The 21,107-nt window shown below is 34.0% G+C and overlaps 1 protein-coding gene across 4 annotated transcripts in view; it reads right to left on the bottom strand.

Annotated features, from left to right (window-relative positions):
• COL19A1 (collagen type XIX alpha 1 chain) overlaps positions 1–21,107 on the bottom strand; it is a 336,630-nt gene that overhangs the window by 234,523 nt on the left and 81,000 nt on the right. For all 4 annotated transcript variants that reach the window (XM_050789707.1, XM_050789711.1, XM_050789708.1 and 1 more), the window contains 2 exons: positions 11,758–11,802; positions 9,230–9,274 (listed from right to left, as the gene is read on the bottom strand). In XM_050789707.1, the coding sequence (XP_050645664.1) occupies positions 9,230–9,274; positions 11,758–11,802 (90 nt within the window). The remainder of the gene's footprint in view (positions 1–9,229; positions 9,275–11,757; positions 11,803–21,107) is intronic.

Below are 21,107 nucleotides of genomic sequence, written 5' to 3'. Positions count from 1 at the left end.
GGCAATGTGATTCACAAATAATAAAAAATGGAAATATACTAGGTTAACCAATTTTTCCTGTGTAAATTTTAGTATACTATTAAATATATTGCTTTATATATTGTCTTTTTAAACACAATTCTAAGGGCCATACATGTAAAATTAATTTTTATCCCTAGATATATCTCACAAATTCAATAGTAGGAGTCTGAAAAAAATAGAGTTAATACTGAATTGAATGCATCAAGATAATAATTATTAAATACTTCTGGAGGCTGAAAAGAAACACTACTTAACTTTGTCTATACTACTTCCCTGCAGTAATGAATTAATTGAATACTTTTATGTGCTAGGCATTCAACTGGGTTGAATTATTAGAGATAAAAACGTACACAGACAGACATGGTCTTTGCTTTCTTGAAGCTTCTACTCTATTGGAGAAAGAAAAACAAACAAACAAAATCCTCATGCCAGTACATTCATAATTATAAATTGTGGTAAATGCTATACAGGTGCACTGTAGTGTTAAAGGTAAAGAGAAATTATAACAAAGGGAGCAGATTTTGACTGGAGAGTCAAGGAAGCCTCCAAGAAAATGACTTTTGAGATGTGCTAAGTGGATAGAGGGAAGCTAAATGAAGGGGAAAATATTCAAAGCAGTGGGGACACTGATGGACAACTGTGAGTCAGGAGAGTGCTGGCACATTCAAGGAACTGAAAGAAGGTCAGTGTGGCTGGAATAGAAGCAGAAACAGGGAATGTGGGAAGAGATGAGTTCTGAGAAGCACGTCTACATCCAACTGTGCAGGACCTTGTGGGATTCAGGATTTTAACCTAATGGGAAACAACTAAAATGTTTTAAAAATAGAAGTCACATGAATAGTTTCGTAAAGAGGCATCTGACTATAATTTGGAGAATGAATGAGAAAGAGTGAGAACAGGGAGATTAACTAGGAGGTGACTAATGATTATGGTTTGGTGACATTGGGGTAGATGGAGAGAAATAGATTTAAACTATAATTTGGAAGTAAAATTGACACTGGTCAGAAATTCCAGAACATTGTTAAATAATAGCAGTTATACCTTTGTCTTATTCTAGATTTTAATGGGAATTTCTTAAAGATGATGGCCTAAGTCTGACATTTCTTAGGAAGTATAAAACGTTTGGAATTCTCTGTATTAGTGAACTAGTCTATGTTTTTCTTTTGGGTCCTAACTTGTTCAAGAATATTTCCTGCCAAGGACCTTATGATTGCCTTGGATTTTGGTATAAAGTATTCTTCTTAAATGATCCACACCCTATCCAGTTACTGTCCTATGGCTGTTGTCCTCTTCACAGCTAGTCCTTGCAAGGGTTTTTCTGCATGCCCTCTTTACTGGTCACCTGTCATTTAACTCTTCAGCAAACTCCAACCTGGCTTCTACTCTCTATTCATCAAAATTATTTTGCTAAAGTTACCAGTGATACAAATAGGAAAACACATTTAACAGATGTTGTTAAATTTCTAACAATGAGGGAATGCTCAAAATATTACATATCTATAGAGTGAAATATTATGTAATCATTAAAATAATACTTTAAAAGACTAAAGTTCATAAAATATTATAGCCCTTTATAGTTATTCTCCTCTTATTTCTCTCTCTCTCTCTCTCTCTCTCTCTCTCTCTCTGGACATTTTACTTTTTCTATAACTACTAGCAAGTGATGCAACAACAGAGGGTTAAACATATTTCACATAAATTAGAGTTATTCACGAGCACAGTAAGGAATTAGGAAAATAATACGCAATCTGTAATGACTAGCATTAAGCCTCTGGCTTGGCTGTGGGATTACCATCACTCTTTCCCAATTGCCTGCTACCATGGATAATTGAAAGTTGGCATGGTTACTCCCATACCAATTATCATTGGCCACAGATAAATTGCTATGATTTTTAAAATCATAGTTATTATTTTGCTCCATCTGTTCTCTTTATTTTTTAAGTCAGCTGTCAAAAAGTTTTTCCTAAAAATTGTAGAAGTTTAGTTTACATGTTACTAGGGTAAAGGAAACAATTGTATAACATGCTGATGTTCAGTAGAACTCTGCAAGGTGAACCAAGAGAGAATTCACGAGAAGTAAGGTAACATGTTGACAGTTGCTTTAGAGTGATGAAGGGAAAGTGCTATATTTATAATAACAGTATTTAACATTCTTGCATTAGTTTTGAATACTAGGCATAATCACCAAGAAGCTTTAATCATGAAATCCTAAAAACAAATTTCAACTTCGACTTGCTTTTTCCATTTATGTTTGTATCAGTTTTAGTTTAGTTAAAGTTAATAAGTACATGTGGTAATGTATAAGTACAAAACCATTCCTTGGTTTAATTATTTGATATATTGTATTTCTTTTTTCCCATTCTAATTAAGATTTTTAAAATAATATTTTCCTATTACATATAAAGTGTTTCTACCATTTCAAATTCAAAATGTTTTGACACAGTCTGCAAGTCCCACTATATAAACCTAACTTTAAGAATGATATTTTAGGCCATGGGAGAAGGAGGAAAATGAAGTAAAGTTGATAAATCTGTTTAACCTTTCTACTCTACTGTTAATTTAAAATAAAATTTTATATCATTTGTGTTAGATTTATTATAAAATGGCCCCTTTTTTCACCCCTCCATATATTTACACCCTTTGCAATGTGTCTATGCAGCTTCTCTCATCAAGAGGTGGAATCTGTTTTCCTACTCCTTGAATCTAGGCTGAGCTTGAGACTGGCTTTCACCAATAGAACATGGTGGTGGTGGAGGTGGGGGCAAGCTAGCTTTGAGCAAGGAGGTTAAAGAGGTTTTTTATGCTTCTGCTTCCTCTTTTTGGATCCCTGCCTTCACCTTGAGGACAAGTCCAGCATAACTGTTGGAAGATGAGAGATCATCTGGAGTAGAGACATGTTGTCTAGCAGAGGCCAAACTAACCCAGCCACCCTCAGCCAACCTGGCAACTGAGAAGCGATATACACTCTTCCCCCAGAATCTGCTGGGGTTTGGTTCCAGGACCCCTGCTGATAACAAAGTTCATGGATGCTCAAGTCCCTTATAAAAAAAGGAAGTAGTATTTGCATATATCCTCCCATATACTTTAAATAATCTCTAGTTTACTTATAATACCTAATACAATGTAAATGCTATGTAAATAGTTGTTAGATTATATTGTTTTTTACTTGTATTATTTGTTATTGTTGTATTGTTATTTTTAATTTTTATTTCTCAATATTTATTTTTGATTCACGGTTGGGTGAATCCACAGATGCATAATTCCTGGATGCACAACCTGCAGATAACACAGGCGAATTGTATGAACGAACTTAGATAAGGTCAACCGAGATAAAAAAAAAATCACTGAGCTAAGCCTAGTGTAAATTTCTAAACCATATAATCACAAGCTAAATAAATGAATGTTTTAAGTAACTAAGTTTTGGGGTGATTTGTTACATATCAGTAGCTAACTACTATATCCTCTTTTTATTTACTTATTCACAAGAAAAATTAGGAATTAACATTACTCAAATAAAGATATATAATAATTCTGTCAAATCAATTTTTGTCAAAATATTAAGATTTTATATTACTTTTATATATTGGCTGTTGAGGATATTAACATTTATTGAATATCTTTTATTCACCAGCACTCATTTAATTCCTGCAATCATTCTATGAGGTAGAAACTAACTTTATTTATAAAAGAGGAAACTATGATAAAGAAAGCTAGGATCATATCCAAGTTTACACAGCTGGCATTACAGAGCTGGACTGGAACACAGAACACAAAGATATGTGAAGCCATTTATTTTATGACATGTCACCATCACTTTCAAAATAAACATCAAGTCTAGGCTCTTTTTGGAGTGGTACTCCAGAAACTAAGAATGTTGGTTCCCTGTTGAGTGATCTATATGCTGTCCCAGAATGTCCTGAATAATTGTTTATGTATATTATATAAACATCCTCATGTGGGCTTTTTCTCACTCAATACCAAATTTTAAGTGGCCCAAAGTCACAACCACTCATTCAAATTCTCATGTTCTATGTGTAATTACCACAACAATTGAATGAGAAATTGACAAAAGTAAAAAGATTTTTCAGTGTAAAAGTCCTGGTTTATTTAAAGCCATAATTGACATTTCTAGTAGCAAATGATCACTATTGATTTTCTGAGTTACTATAATTTCACGACATTTAATGCTAGAAGTCAATATTTTAGAAAGTTGCTGGCAGGCGACATTATTTGTGATACTGGTATAAAAATAGTCTGATTATCCAACTTCTGCTGTTACAAGTTAAATATAAAAGTTAAATCTATCTATCTGAAATAAATGAACAAAATGCTACCAAGTAAATGATCCAACATGCTTATGAGACATATCATGATTGCTGACATATTTTTAATGGTGAAAACAAAAAAGCAACAGAATAACAAGAATGAATTCACTGCTGCTGTTTTTTAATATTCATTTGATAAGAAAACAATATGAATGACTAACCTATGAAATAGGTAAGTGAAGACATTTTCTGTTAAGCATTTTCCATTCCCCCATCACATCTTCAAAAGTAACCACTGAAGGCAAAACGTGGCATAGAAAATTAGTGCTGGCTGGGTGCAGTGGCTCACACCTGTAATCCCAGCACTTTGGGAGGCCAAGGCAGGTGGATCACGAGGTCAGGAGATCGAAAATTAGTGCTAATAAAATAAATACTAATAAAATCAGCATCAAGCCTAAATATATTTTATTTTAGGCTGGCTTACAAAAATTTGAATTATGTCATCTGAAAATTAGCTGATGTTGACAGGTGATAAAAGAAATACAAATGTTTAGATGTATGACTTAATTATAAATAACCCCAGATAGTTTGGGGGTAGTAAAGTATATGTGTACTTTATGCTAGGTTATAATAGACATTTAAATAATTGTATTCATTTGAAAATTACATTTTGTACAGAATTTTATAACAATATAGAGTGAAATAAATCAACTAAGAATAGGGGTCTGTGGAATGCTTTTCCAGTGGATTCTGTCAGGTGAAAAATATTTGCAAGCACTATAAAACCAGAGTAATAAATATTCAAACACAGTTTTCTAATTTAAATACATATATCATATGGCATTTTGGAATATAGATTATATTTTGGTAAGAAGAAGACAATAAAAAAATCACAAGTCACTGGAAATTTACAACTAGTTTTCCAACAACAGTTTTAAGAGATGAGTTAAAGCAGGGACCATATGCACTTGTTAGTTTTGTGTCTCCATTTATTGTTATTAGTATAACCCAGAGTGGAAGAAAAGATCAGCAATCAAGATTATCAAAGTAGATAATGCTCAGAAGCCTAAACAAGAGAAAGCAAGAACTTGCTCAACCACGAACTCTCAGAGCTGCAGAATATGCCACATGTTGGATGCTCTCCACCTCTCCTTCAGTCTTATGGTTCACGAAGAAGTGCTCATTTGATTGCTTTTTTCTTTTCATCAAACTTAAGAGGCCCTCAAGAGGCCAGATAACTTTAATTTCCCAAATGGAAAATTTCCACACCAACAGAAGCATCTTAGATCCAGGTAAGAATTTGCCACCATATATGCCCAAGTTAAACATCACTCTTCAGTGAACCAAATTGACTACATTTTAGGCAATAAATCAAGAAAAGTAAGGTATGAGTAGCTGTCGCCACTGGATATTTCTCGCAATCAAATGGTATTTAACAATAGGTTCTGCAGTTAAGTTTAACGTTGAGAAAATTAGTTCTTAAACTTCAAGTTAGAGCTTGAGTGACAACATAAAATAATCATCATTTTAAAAGCAAACTAAATTATATGATTTGAAGCAATTACTTAAAAATATTGAATGGTATAATGAGGCAGATATTTACATTTCATTTTCTATTTGCTGCTTCTTTTCATAAATGTAACCAAGTAATATTTCTATCTTCACAAGGACATAAAGTAAAAACCTGGGCTGGGGGTTAAGGAGTGAAGTGCATGTGAATGAATCCTTGCTAAATGGCCTTTTCCTAACGTAATGTAAGAGCTTAGTTCATGCATTTACATTTGGTTACATAACAAGAGTTTGACAAAATCATTGCTGGGAAGGCTGATAGATCCTATGGGGATAACTGTTATCTGAGGATTGAACTCTGTCTTTTGCTTGTAGTAGCAGCCTGCACTATAATAATAGTACTGAAGGAATCTAAGGAAAATCCCCAGAAGACCACTCCTATAGAGACAGAGAAGCCAAAATACAGATCTCAGCTGTGGGGAGGGTCCTCCGTCCTTCCTGCCTCATGAGTTATGCTGTTGGAGAGCCCAAGGATCCTTGGGTGATACACAGCTAAATTTGCCAGCTAGGGATGGCGAAGTGGGATGGGGTCATTGCTACAGGTCTACATGATAAACCACAGCATGGTACACCTGCAAATAGCTGTCATCTGAGAGAGTCATGTCAGCACCAGCAACCTTTCTGAGAGAACTAACTACCCCTTAAAATAACTTTCACTTCAGGACTGACTTGACTGAATTGTGTTTGTTCAGGAATGTTGTTACAAGTTTCTATAGATCCAGAAATATACTTTAAATGAGGTCCTTTATACTTGTTCTAGTGCCACAGGTTTTTCTCAGGACTAAGGACAGAGTGTTCAAGTCTTTGAGGAGCTACTTTGTTAGTCTATTGAGTTCGGTTGGCCTGAAGGCTAGTTTTGTAGCCATAATGGGAGAAGCAGATTTCTCCACTTGGTTTCCACTGCATTATAGAAATGTCAGCTGAAAATATCACATGGTAGTTTACCTTTTGCAGTTGATATAATTTTTATATTTTGACCAGTAACTATGTGTTTCTGGAAGATACGACATCTCTGACCAATAACAATGTCCTGAATTGTTGTATTTTGCAACTGGTGACTTGTCACTCAGTCAAATCAAACACAGTAAAGGCCACAGTAGGGTAATTAAAGAAGAAAAGTGGGTTTTTAGAAAATGATTATATACTCAGTTTTCCACAAAACCTTAAAGTACAAGGTAGATTGACTTTCTTCAGAAAATAAATCATGTTGTGAGTAATCCAAGACTCTCATGCTGTTGTCACACCAATGCGAGTGTTTCATAGACTTTTCTTGTTTAACTCTAATCTAGAAATAAAGTGAACTACAAGACCTCAATTATTTATCTTATGAAAAAATACATGTGGTTCTGGGTCAGAATACATAGCATGTTGACTTTGAAAAAGCTCAAAAATTTAATATACAGTAAATAATAAAGCAGAACATCATTTTTACTTGGTTGGTGTCATGTAATTACTTTTGCATCAATCAAAATAATATAAGGGTTATTACATGAATCTTATATCTGACTATAAATCATCTAAATTGGGATTCTCATTCAAGGTACATACTGTCTTTTCTGTTTGATGCTTTATTTTTTTCTAATATATTTCAATCATTCTACAAACATATTTCTACCTTGTAGTGAAATTGACTATTTAAATGCAACAGTTAATTGATATGAGGAATTAGAAGGAAAATCCTTGAAGCCAAATATGGTGAATGGTTTTCTAATGCCTTGTAGCCTGTGAGAATCTATTTATTATTGAGCTATACCTACTATATATATAAACTATCAAAACAACTACTAAGACTTTAGTGTATTTGTGACTTTAAATTACAGAGAATATATCTGTTTTCGCTTATTCACTACTTATTCCTACAGGTAAAATCCCACTTAATAAATCAGGAATATGTATAAAGGAAGCATTTATTTAAAGACATGGCCTTCCAATGACTGTTATTCTAAAGGAAAAATGTCCAAGGGATTTCTAAGAAAAGACGTTCACCTTAAAAATAGTCATCATTTAATGAAATGATCTCCAAAAGTATGGTTATTATAAAGCCATTCTTTTTTCTTTCTCAGTTCTGTGAGGAAAAGTAATTATCATGTAGTTTGTAACGTGTAATTTGTCTTATAATTATAATAGATGCTCATTCTCTCTATAAACACTTGTTGAAAAAGCAAATAACTGGTCACTGGTAAGAAAGCAAAATACAGGCAATACTGTCTAATTTGAGATTACTCTCCTTTCTAGCTCTCCTGGCCATCCAATTCCATATATACATTTGATGTATACAAGAGTTATTAAACAAAAGAATGGTACTGTTTTTGTTTTATTTAAAAACAAAACTAGATTTTTGAAATGAAAAAGGATTCAAATGATTATCTGAAGGAAAAGTACTTTGAATAGAAAGTTGTAAATTTGTAAAACAATGATTGCTAAAATATTTTCACTATCAAATGACTTTCAGTAATTATTTATTATAATAGAATATTAACATGTAAAATTAACCACTTAGAATTTAGTTTTGTAAGAAGGTTACTTTAAATGACAGCACTTAGATTAGTAGGCTGGCATCTGCCATTGTTCCCTCAAGATCAACTGTCCACCCTTATCCACCTGCTCTGGACTTCGGGAGACTGAGGCTTATAGGCTTCCTCCATCATACTGGCTCTCAATTTGGTTTGGCCAGTGGGGTCCAGTAGGAGAGCTGAAGGCTGGAGGATAGTGGGGTGGAGGTGTTTATTGTCCTGGCTCCCCTTTTATGTGCTTATCTTGGGCTGACTGTCTCCAGCCTTCGCCACACGTTTCTCTGCCTCTGTGTCTGGTAATTATGTGGTGTTTAAGGAGTCTGCTGTAACCTGACCTGGGATACTGCACAATCCCTGTGGTTTTCTTATACCTTGCCCATACTTTTTAAACCATGCTTTTATTAAACTCTTTGAAATTATTCCAGTTTTAGTATGCCATCTCTTTTCTGTGGGATCCTGACTTTTACAGTTAGTTGTTCTAATTTATTCCTTCAGGAAAAAATTCCACCGATAAACCAAGTGTACATATAAACAAAGCATTTATTTAAATAATTGGATACTTAGTGAATGATTTCACAATATAAAAATATAATGCTTTATAAATGTTTAAATCATTTCCATATCAATCACACAAATTTAACTAGAAATATCTATTAATACCATCCAAATAAGTTTAGAAAGATTTCTGGCAATCATTAATATATTTACTCTACCTTAATTGAAACAAATGTTTTAGGTATGTCTATAAAATTATTAAATTGCTTATAGGGAATGCACAAAACAAGTTAAATATTCTATTTCAAAACATTTTCAGGAACACAATTTATTTTTACAGACGTGAATGTAAAAAGAGATATTTACCTTTTCACCAGTTTCTCCTTTGCTGCCTTCAAAACCTTGCTCTCCCTGTAGAAGAGGAATAAAATGCATATAGTAATAAAAATGATACTTACAATACATGCAATTTTTACAATAAAATGATGTTTCTAACAATTAAAAATCAATAATTATAAATAACCATTTCTAACATGTAAGCTCTAAACCAATATTAAGTCACATAAGATTTAAATATTTCTAAACACTAAAGCAACCATTTTCTAAGTTATAAGCTACAGCTTCACTACTTCCAAGGCAATTTAATCTTGATAAGCCTGAATTTTCTCAAGTATAAAATAAGTATGATAATACTATCTTCCTCAACAGTTTGATTTGAGAATTTGACGCATCCTCATAGTGTCTGGCAAAGACTAAGTTAGCCATTCTTCTTAGTATTACTATTTATTTTACTAGATTCAGTGGAAACAGCCTTCTTAGAAAGCTGACTCCTATGGAATACCATTCTGATGAGTATCTCATGATGAATGAGTTCAGGTTTGAACCCAAGGGTTCTGGCTCTACCTTTGACACCAGTGCTATGCTTTTTCCTGTCCACTATCCTGGCTCAGTCACAGAAAGAAGATTGGTGCTTGGAGGGCTGCTGACTCTCAATCAGCATATTTATACTGAAAGGCGTACGTCTCCCTTTCTTCATCTACACCCTCTCTGATCTGACAGGCTTACTTCTCCCTTTAACTGATGTTTCATTCACACAATCAACAAAAGTTCATTGAATCAAGCACTCATGACAACATAGCCAGCAAGTGAATGTTGGGAACGGGTCATGTGCAGCTCTCCACCCTTGGAGGGCCTGGAGCACATGAAGCATTTAGCAAGCATTTCCTGAGTGCACAGAGACAGGAGATAGAGGGCTTCTGATCTCTAGATTTTTTCTGTAATGCCTCAACAAGTTGACCCTTGGTATATAAAACTTATACTAATTCTATGAAAAGGAATGCCAGCTTTTTACTATATAGAAAGGTGCATGCATATATACAGACATATTTAGTCTGTGAGTATGTTATTTTATATATATACCCATAATTGCATATATGTATATGATTATATAATTAAATAGCATACATAATTAGATAATATAATTAGATAATTAAGTAATATGTGTGTAAGTGTGTGTGTTACATACATTTAATTAAATAATTATTTTTGCTTCATTTACCCCCTAAAAGTTACCAGGAAAGAATATAGGTCGGTTGTTAGGTATTGCTTTTTACCACTGAATGCATGGTCTATATTTTTTTCTACCATTTTTCCTAAAATATAGACTTTAACTTGATCTGTTAATTCAAGCTGACATTGAAGCTGCTAAACGCCTCCAATACATCAGTCACAATGTCAGCATGATGCAGCCACCACAAACAGCTGCTGGAAAGTCCAAAACTATTTCCCAGCAGATAAATCTGCACATCCCTTGGCTTGCAACTCGACTCGCAGATGCAGCACATGCTGTATCAGTGGGTTTTGTCTAGAGCTGCTGTGAAGAAATTCAGAAGCTTGCCATTTCATTGCTGCCAGTTCAATCTTATTATCTTTACTGGGCCAAGTAAATAAATTCTTGAACACAATCTGTAACTATAAATAAGTGCATATCTTTTTAAATGGTATTTTCAGCTATAGAGAAAAACCTACATGCATAGTAACTTGTGATATGTTGCTGCCAAAACCTGTAAAACATCTCCAGAGCACAGAAATGATATGCTTGGCTTTGGTGGGCATCTAATATTACATCAATAACGCTCTCTCCTGTGGCGGGATTATCTGGATGGTATCACGACAGCTGGCCCCACCTGAAGTGGCTCCCCATCCCTCCAAGAAACTGGAATATAATGGTCCCTGTGTTTTCAGTAATGCTTGTCACAGATAACCATGCTTCTTCTCAGAAGAAGAAAGTAGCCCTTGCACAGTAGAGGGGCACAAAGAAAGTTCCCCTTGGTAAAGAGAAAGATACCAGGCACAGAAAGAGGCAGGTTGGCCCATGCAAAAATCCTTACTTATTAGGAATCCCTTGTTCTGAAAGAAAAATATGTTTGAAGAGATAGTTGTCTACAGCATCTTTGTAATATTTAATATTTTATGTCATTGTAACTATTATGTTTAGTTCTATCTGGGATATACAAAAAAGAAGATAAGCAAGAGGTAACCAAAACCAGTCAAAGGAAGTACAATTTGTTCTATTGTACATTTTAGACTCTGACTAATAAAAGCAGAAACATTTCCAGAGCAGCTATGTACACTTCCACGTTCCCCAGAAAGCACTATCATTTAGTTCTTTGGAGAAGCATCTTACTAAAGCTCTGTGATAAAGCTTCCTCCTAGAATGGTCCCTTCAAGAGGGGATTGCTTCCACGAGTTCTCTTTGAAAAGACATCCATAGCTTTCTAAAAGTCTTTGAGTGAATTCAGCTTAATCAAATAAAATTTCAGAATATTATATGCAAATTTATTTTTAACATGTTAAAATTCTTAACTCAGATGAAACATTCAGCAACTCTTTACCTTTTGACCAGGTAATCCTGGAGCACCATGTAAACCATTTTCACCCTAAAAGAAGTACACAGAATAATGTTTATGATCCATAAAGATATATGAACACAGATGTTTTTGTGGTCTTTAACAAATAGTTCTAGTGTTGTGGGGAAAGGTAGCCTAATGCGGAATATCCATCATGCATAGGGACTTTCCATCTATTCCTTATTTCCCAAATCCAGGACTGTTACCTCAATTTTTAAAATAGGGAAATGGAGGCTCTGAGAGGTTTGGCAACGTGTCAAAGGTCACCCAACTAGTAACTTACCTGAGATTGGGACTGAGGTCCCCTACAGCCTATGTTTTTTCCACATGTTACTTAGTATCTCATTTCATTTTCTCTCTTTGAAACTTCTGGGAATAATATTGAAGTCTGACATCGTGCTTTCTATGGGCCAAGCACTGCTGTTCTGACAACAAAACTATCAGGAAGATAATACTGCCTCAATGACCTTCTTACAGGTCATTGCACAGTAATAGGCAGTAGACTTGGAATTTGAGCCCAAACACTTCAACTCTGCATACCTTGTTGTCTCCCTACACTGTCTTTGGAAAAAGATTTAAATCTGGCTTTAAGTGACTTCTTGCCTAAAATCAGAATTTTTATCACTATATATATTATATATATACGTGTGTGTGTGTGTGTATTCTTATATATGTACAAGCATGTTTTACTTTCTTACCCACATCTGCTGATTGCCATTAGATCAATTTTGAATACATACTCAGTGCCATTTAACATAAAGCAATTACTTGGAATACTTTTTAGTTCTTTCTATTCATCTGGTTTCTGTCTTGGGTAAAAAGACAGATGCCTATCAGTTTCCATTGCTGGAATTCTGGGGTCATCTCTTTGAAAAGTCTGGTTTGTAACCATCACACAGGCTAGAATGAGATACTCCTGGGAGGATGTGTGTTTTCTCAATGGAGTTTTAGGAATTTTCCTTCTTATAGGAATTTACTTTGGCTTCTGAGTTTCCAGGTTTAGACAGCTCAAAATACACTAACAATTTCATGGAACTGCTTTATTTCTATCAAATATTTACAATGAATTTATAAGATAACAGTTTTTAAACATTCCCTAGAAAGCAGTTAGTTATCATTTATTTGAATTATTTAAGCAAAATTCAAAATCTATGAAGAAAAATTCACATCTTTAAACTTTAAAATAGCAACATTCTGTCTAAATCTAAGGAGATTTTCATTATTTCATTAATTAACACATTTTAAAGAAAGTTTTAGTGGTTCTTACCAGAGATGTACAGCTACATACATGCACACATATTATTTTAAAGACTGAGGTTTTTCTTATATTAGATTAAATTATCAAAGTATTCTACAGCATAACGGCTATCATCACAGTATATAGTAAACACTAAAGTAAAACTTTGCGGCTAAATGTAATTAAATGTTAGAGAATCAACAAAATATAATCGACTTATCTATATAATAAATACATTTCTATCATTAAACAAATTGTTATAGTTTGAGACCTCACGCATCACACAACTACATTAGAAACTTCCAGTATCATTTGATAAAGTGATAGTGAAAACACATTAAGTATTTGGTGCCAGGAAACAGTCTATGGAAATGAAGCTCCTGTTACTCATCACAGAAGTATGTCCACTTGTCCATAAGGAGCAGATTATTTTCATCAGTTGATCCAATATAATGTTTTATATCATATTACTAGTTACACACGATCACGAGATATGGCATATTATCCATTAAAGTATGCCAATATGGTATACACTGCCAAAAATACTTTTTTGGGAAAAAAAGGTGTGATGGTATCTCCTCTTTATCTTTGCTCACGGCCCACTCGTGTAGCAGGTGCTCTGAGTACTGGCACCCAAAGTCCTACCCTGCCATATGTCAGGTTAGGGTTACACCTAGATGCACTGTTAATTGGGTACCAAAACTCTCTAAAGCTGTGATATTGAGAATATGTCTTTAATGGACACTGGTTTTATGATTGTTGTAATTAAAATACTGTGTTTCCTGTGGCCAGCATTAAATGGTCTCTGCTCTTTCTTGACTGAATGTGTTTTATAAACATAATTCTAGACTCAATGATAACTCAGTGGACATCACTGATTATCTCATAGGAAATGTGTTTATCTAAAACCTAACTTATGTCAACAGAAGAAGTCTTTCTTTATGCTCCCTCTGACAACCAGGTTTAAAGTTCTAGGCGCCACAAGCACTTTGAGGGCAAATTTAATTCTATTCATAAAATAAATATCCTCCTAAAATTACTGGAAGGTATACATTAGTTTTCTTTTCTGAACTCCCGCTGTCTCTCCTTCCTCAAAATTTCAGTCCAAGGAAGAAATAAGATGCTTCTTCTTTGGCTTCCAATCAATACTTCAGTTCATTATTGAAAGAAAATCACAATAAATGATTCCCATAGAAACGATAACTTTCAAAACCTATTTCTGAGGAATGTTTTTTTCATTATAGGGTTTTCTATGAAAGGACTTGTATTCCTTTTCAGGTACAAATTCAAACTACAGGAAGACAAGTTAATAAATACGTGTAATATAAAGCAGGCGAAATCTAACGTTGCTGCTGATAGTACCGTTGCCTGGGTTATTACTATGATACGTAGCTTGTCTTTAACTTCACAGGACAATCAAAAAGTACCCTTTCCAAAATTCAAAATAACGTCTTTGAGAAGTTTTTAGGACAAAGTTAGGTGAAGTTTAGGTTCAGCTGGTTGCTTTCTGAAAAACTGATCACAGGATTTAATTTTACCTCCTTGTAATCACTGCATATTTTTCAATAGTAAACACAGCTAGTCATAAACTATAAATTATTATTAGTTTTCTTGATTCTTTTGACATTGGAAGCAATGTATTTCTTATTGTGCGGGAAATATATATTGTCTAGAGGACATTTGATGAAAAAGAAAAAAAAAATCACATTCCCTAGGGCTATAGTTTGCAAACCTAGTACTAATGAGACCAAGCAAATAAAGATAAAGCAAGCAGGTAAATAAAAAATTTGCAAATAACTAGCCTTTGACTAGTTTTGTGATATTTTTTTTTAACAGTTAGGCATTTAGCCTTTGATTAAAATGTCTGAGATCCTATTATAATATTTCTGTATTGAAAAAATTGACCCATCATTTTACTTAGAGGATAGTTTTCTAGGAGCATAACCCTCTATATGAATTTAATGTCCACTTGATATATATCAATACTTCCCCTTTAATTAGTTCATATTTATTAAAAGAAAATTTACTTAAGTTGAATATTGCATGAAATAACTAGAAGAAATATCAGAAGTGGAATGCCAGGATTCTAGAACTAAAACCAATAAAACAGGCAGAGAAAAGTAAATCTGATTTTGATTTTGTGTATTACTAAGGTGACTTCTACATTACTGACTATAGTCCTGCTTTATTCAGCCATAATCTTTAGAAATTGAAATATTTTATGGTTCTTAAACTGTTGGCAGTCCATTACATGTTTCAGGAAATTTTTAAAAACCTATATATTTTTATTTTTTTCAGATATCCAGTTTAAGTCCTTTTATTTCAAGGGGAGAAGTTTTTCCTTCTATATTTTGGGACTTCATTCTAAGAAATAAATTACCAAGTTAAAAAATATGTACATAGCATAGAGTTTAAAATCTCAAACTTTTTGAATGATTTATATTTGTTGAATCCTTAATGAAGTTAATGCATGGGGATATTTTAATCACATTAATGCTCAGAATAAGGCCAATTTATAACTTTAATCTTAAATGAATGAGATCCTATTATTATTTATTCTTATGAGTCAATACATGTCTTGATCATAGTGATGTATGTATGGGTGGCTAGTGGTAGCTAACTCAACATCTATTCTCTTAAAATCTACTATCCTGAGTGTGTATATATATGTGTGTACATAGGTATATACAGGTGCATATGCCTAGAAAACAAGCAGGATGGGCATTCTTAAATATAAAGGCAAATATAAATTCATGCATTTATGTATAACAACTCCACCAAAGAATCTGATAAGGCACCGATTCTATTTAAAGCTTAAAGTCAAGTACTTTTGCTGCTTAATTTGCATTGTGGAGAGCAAAGAAAAAAAAAGTCACTGTGTGGTTACTGAATAAATGCTTTCTGAACCCAAATTAACCTTCCCCATATTTTGCCCATCAGTCTTATTTCTTCTGTCTGCAATTACACAGAAAAAATAAATGTTATAGGTCTTATACATGACATCCCTTGTGCCACTATCAGTCTTCTATTCAGTAAACCACTCATTTTTCAAATGATAGTTTGGAGTCTCTTAATACTATGGTCCCTGTTCTCTGGGCACACACTGGTCAGTCATGTCTTTTAAAATGTGGCACTCAGAACTCAGCACATCATTCCAGAAATGGTCTTATTCACACGGAATAGAGAACAGGACCATCTCTTTCTCTTCTCTCACTTTCTCTCTCTCTCTATCTCTCTCTCTCTCTCTCTCTCTCACACACACACACACACACACACACATACACACGCACGCACACACACTTTGTTCTGGATACTATACAGTTTTGTACTTCTATTAATACAACTTGCTTTTGTTAAAAACTAAATTGCTTACATATGCTACATTTGTAATCAACTACAACCCTTAAGTTTTCCTGTCAAAGGGATGTTATTTTACAATCCTTTTTCAAATTTATTAAATACAAGTTGTACTAAGAGTTGTTCAAATAAAAAACAAAAAGAAAACCCAAGTGATTTTGAAATGTCTTGGAGAGGTAAAAGTTTCTTCCTATACATAGCAAAGCTAGGGAATTAAGCTTTAGTCAATGTTGTAGAACCCACTACAAAATCTGGGCTCCTATGTAACTGTGATGATTTTCTCAAAGTGTCAGCACAAGTGTTTGGGCTTTTCACTGTATTGTGAGACTAACTGTAAGACAGTTTTTTAAAAAAATTTGAAACTTCATAAAAATACTACAGAAATACTTATTTAATGTGAATCATCTACTGAAATATCTGAAGTATAGGGATTGACATCTGAATAGAGGATTCTAACAAGAGAAAGATGCTTTAAGACATAAAGAGAAGGACAGTGTCATCGGTCAGCTCTTAATTGAGGACAATGAGATAGCAGTAACTGCAAACTATTTCCTGCCTGGAGTATTCCTCGTGATGAGTACTTTATATGTCTAGTCCATTACTGGACCTTAAATGCATGGAAGCCATTGGTTACTTATGTCTAGCTCTGAAGTAAATGGTTATGAAGATATGGAGAACGAACACACCCTAACAATGTTGTAAGAAAGTTAGGAGATCTTCAAATCTAGTTTGGATAAAAAGAAAGCAATATAACTTAAATATTTGTGTTTGAGAGAGAGGGAAGAGCATATTTTCTCCATGAGAAAATGGCAAGCAAATTCTGGAGATGCACACACTTCTATTATATTTAATTCTAGGAAGCAATACCTGTAAACTTTGTTGTGCAAAGAAGAAATTCCCTTGTTTCCCTAAATTATGCTTCTGTAGAAAGTATGAAGGACTTTCACGAGAGTGTTGCTGGCATTGGGGGCCTTTCCCAATCTTTTCTCAGCAAAGTTTTCTAACAATCATTCTCTATTTCTCTTACCTATTTCTGGCTTGGGGCTAAGTCCTTGAATTCTGAACAACTCAACAAACACTTACCCAGAATCAGCCAGGTACCATATGCTGGGTCAGTTGCTGGGATTAGAGATGAGACAGACCCCAAGTCCTTCTATTCCAGGAGCTCACATTTTATCAGGGTGTATAGACACACACTATATTAGTGATATAAATAAAGTGCTATGTGAGTAGAGTGGATAAGCTGTAATTTTGCCTGGTGACCCAGCAGAATTCATGGAAAAAATGCATGTGTTTTGAGTTTAATAATCTGAAAATGCAGTGATGGAGATAGAAAAGAAAGACACCAATCATCTGTGATCGCCTGCTCAAATCTTCCAGTCTTCCCTAACAGGTTCATTCAATACCTTACACTGACTTTGGCAGTCCCTGATGTGTCTGACTAAAAGCTCCTTTAGATAGAGCCACTCTAAGGAAACTCTAATATCTAAAATCATAGATGTCTTTATAAAATACCAGTTATATCTTTAAATCCACTGTTCAGTATCTCAGCAACCTACACCAAGAATAAAATAATTAGCCACTAAACTATGCAGAGAAACAGAGAGTGTGTGAGCTTTCTTATGGCAATATTTAATATTTATGTGCTGGAAGCTGGTAGTACATTAAACCAAATAGGAACATTAGCAGACTAGGTTCTTGAAATCTGGCTGTTTAACAAATAAAAGTCAAGTGCCCGGGTGCCAGATACACGGCATGTGTTGAGCTTGTCATCCATCTGTTGTGTTCCCTGCCAACTGCTCTACTTGGGGTGTGAGTGGAAGGCATTAGAAGGGAATAAGAAACCATTAAGAAATAAAATCAACTGCAGAGTGAACAAGTTTCTTTTTCTTTTTCCGGTCCTTCTATTACCTTTGTCCTTCTTATGTTTCTGCTTATTTTAGTGCTGTATTGTATCAATATATGCCTATAGATAAGACAGTTAAATGACAATTATTCCATGTAAAAGCAACAAGTTTTCACTGATAATTCAAGTTTTATTCTCGTACCTTTAACAAGTGAAGCCAACAAGTAGGCTTACAAAACTGTTTTCTTTGTGGTCATTTTTTCTATGCATACTATTTATGATTAAAAGTTCCATCCTGTGTGTAGATTTGACTATACCTTCACTCATTAGAAAATTTTCCAAATTACACAGATATACAGGTGATTCTCTGCTTAAGACGTATTTTTCTCTAAAGTAGAGATCACTCTTGTTTTATAAAGCTTAACAATTTCATAGGCAGGAAGTATTCCATTGTCAGAATAAAGCTAATTTGTCTTTTTTTCCTCCTCATTTAATGGTCTCAATTTCTATAATAAATTGTCACATGCCATTAGGCATTTTAAATTATGTTTTAAACTTAGGAAGTCTAAAATTAAGCTTAATTCTGAATGTCCACAGAAAAATTAGGTGAGGCTAGAAATATAGAGAGGAAGCCAAACGGCTTAAAAATTCTCTAGCTTTTATACTACATGCATATAAGTTTCTGAGTCTCTGAAGCATTAATGCTACATCTGGACCAGCACTGTTAGAAAGTTCATTATCATTCACAACAATGACTGGCCTTGTCTGCACTTACATAAACTGTAACAGCATCTGCCTTTATTTTCTGAAGCTGCAGTCTTCTCTTAAAATGTCTTTTTAGGGAAAATCAAGTTTCAAAGATCATAGTCATTTCATTTTCCAGCAGAAAAGAAATACAAAGACTGTTAGGGAACAATGGATCTGCTCATTCAGTCTCATCTCACTGCAGTGATGGAGGGCTTCAGAGTTTATGGTGAAAAGTCCCATCATACAAAGCATATCCTCATATAATGACGATAGTTAGTCCAGCTATTTTTAAGACACGCAGCTTGGCCACTCTCTCATCATGTTATCAGATGTACTTCTTAAGTGCCTTAATGCATTCAGCTTTTTTTACTTCCAGAAGGTTGATTTATTTTATATTTTTATAAAGTCATGGTACTAAGTTAAACATTTTTGGTTTTGATAAATACATTTTTTATATATATATATATATATATATATATATATATATATTTGGTGGAGAATGTAAAGAAAAAAATTTCTACATTAGGTGTTTCATTAAGGTTAATCTGGAGAGTGGCCATGATTGAGCTGCCTGGATGTGGGCATGAAGGGTAGATTAAGAATCTCCAGAGAGTCAAGCATGGAAAGTTTGAAAACACACTTCAAATGTCATCTGTACTTGGAAACCAAGCAAATTTTTTTTCCATAATACTTATTTTAGAAGGTAAAGCTAAACAAAACCCTCTCATTCGGTGAAAAACCATATGCATAATTTTTTTTTTAATACTTTAAATTCTAGGGTACATGTGCTCAACGTGCAGGTTTGTTACATATGTATGTATGTGCCGTGTTGGTGTGCTGCACGCATTAACTCGTCATTTACATTAGGTATATCTCCTAATGCTATCCCTCCTCCCATCCCCACAATAGGACCTGGTGTGTGATGATCCCCTTCCTGTGTCCAAGTGATCTCATTGTTCAATTCCCACCTATGAGTGAGAATATGTGGTATTTGGTTTTCTGTTCTTGTGATAGTTTGTTGAGAATGATGGTTTCCAGCTGCATCAATGTCCCTACAAAGGATACAAACTCATCCTTTTTTATGACTGCATAGTATTCCATAGTGTATATGTGCCACATTTTCTTAATCCAGTCTGTCACTGATGGACATTTGGGTTGATTCCAAGTCTTTGCCATTGTGAATTGCATAATGATTCTTAATAGGTGAATGCAATCTTATGAAGGTGGGGGAATCAGAATCTCTAGGGTCAGATACAGTTTAAAAGGGGTTCATGGATTTAAAGGGAAGAGACACAGACAGCCCTCCTTGGAGCAGAATGTCCAAAGCAAACTGTAGTTCACTAAATTGGTAGGCAAACAAATTTAAGATCTAATTCAGACCTGCTTGTGTAGATGAAATCTGAGTATTTGAGGAGCTATCCAGATGAGGTAATATGGCAAAGGGGCAAGAGCTATGGATTTCCATGGATAGAGGTTCAAATCCTGACTTTACTGTTTTTTTTTTCCTCTCTGTCTCTAGATCTGTTTCCTAATCTGTGAAATAGTGACAATAAATCTTACCTGACAGGGGTGTGTTGTAAGGATTGAATGAAATAATGTGAAGAAGGCTCCTGATAGCATTTAGCATATAACACTTATTGAGTAAATGGCTGCTATTATTACTATTGTAAAAGTTTATATTCTTGTACATATTTATATTAAGTGAGGAATTAATTGGTTTTCTAACATCTAGTTTGTTTTAAGAGGTCAAGGTTACATAAGATATACGACTTTAACATTTTCCTATAAATATATTTTGAATAAATAATATAAATTCAATAAGTTTGCTTCTTGGCCTTTTGGCTAAGATGAAGTGTATAAATTCCTTCAAATAAGTTCTAATTTGGTCCCACAGTAAGGCTAGAATAATAGAATCATCAAACTGTTTATTGTTAAAATTATATCTGTTGTTTACCAAAAATTTATATACCAGGTGCTGACCCTTTTATGAATAATCTTGTTTAATCCTTAAGATAAAGCTAGAAGTAGATGTAATATAATTCCATTTTATAAAAGAGAAAACTGACATGTAGAGAGACCAAGTGTCATGCTCTAAATTAGACAGTAAGATTTCTCTAATAAATTGAGCTGGAATTCAAATCCAGGCAG

The sequence above is a fragment of the Macaca thibetana genome, chromosome 4 (genome assembly GCF_024542745.1).
Source record: "Macaca thibetana thibetana isolate TM-01 chromosome 4, ASM2454274v1, whole genome shotgun sequence".
In the NCBI taxonomy this organism is placed as follows: domain Eukaryota; kingdom Metazoa; phylum Chordata; class Mammalia; order Primates; family Cercopithecidae; genus Macaca; species Macaca thibetana.
The sequence above is the reverse complement of the archived record's forward strand: the minus strand, read 5'-3'. Positions and strand labels throughout refer to the sequence as shown.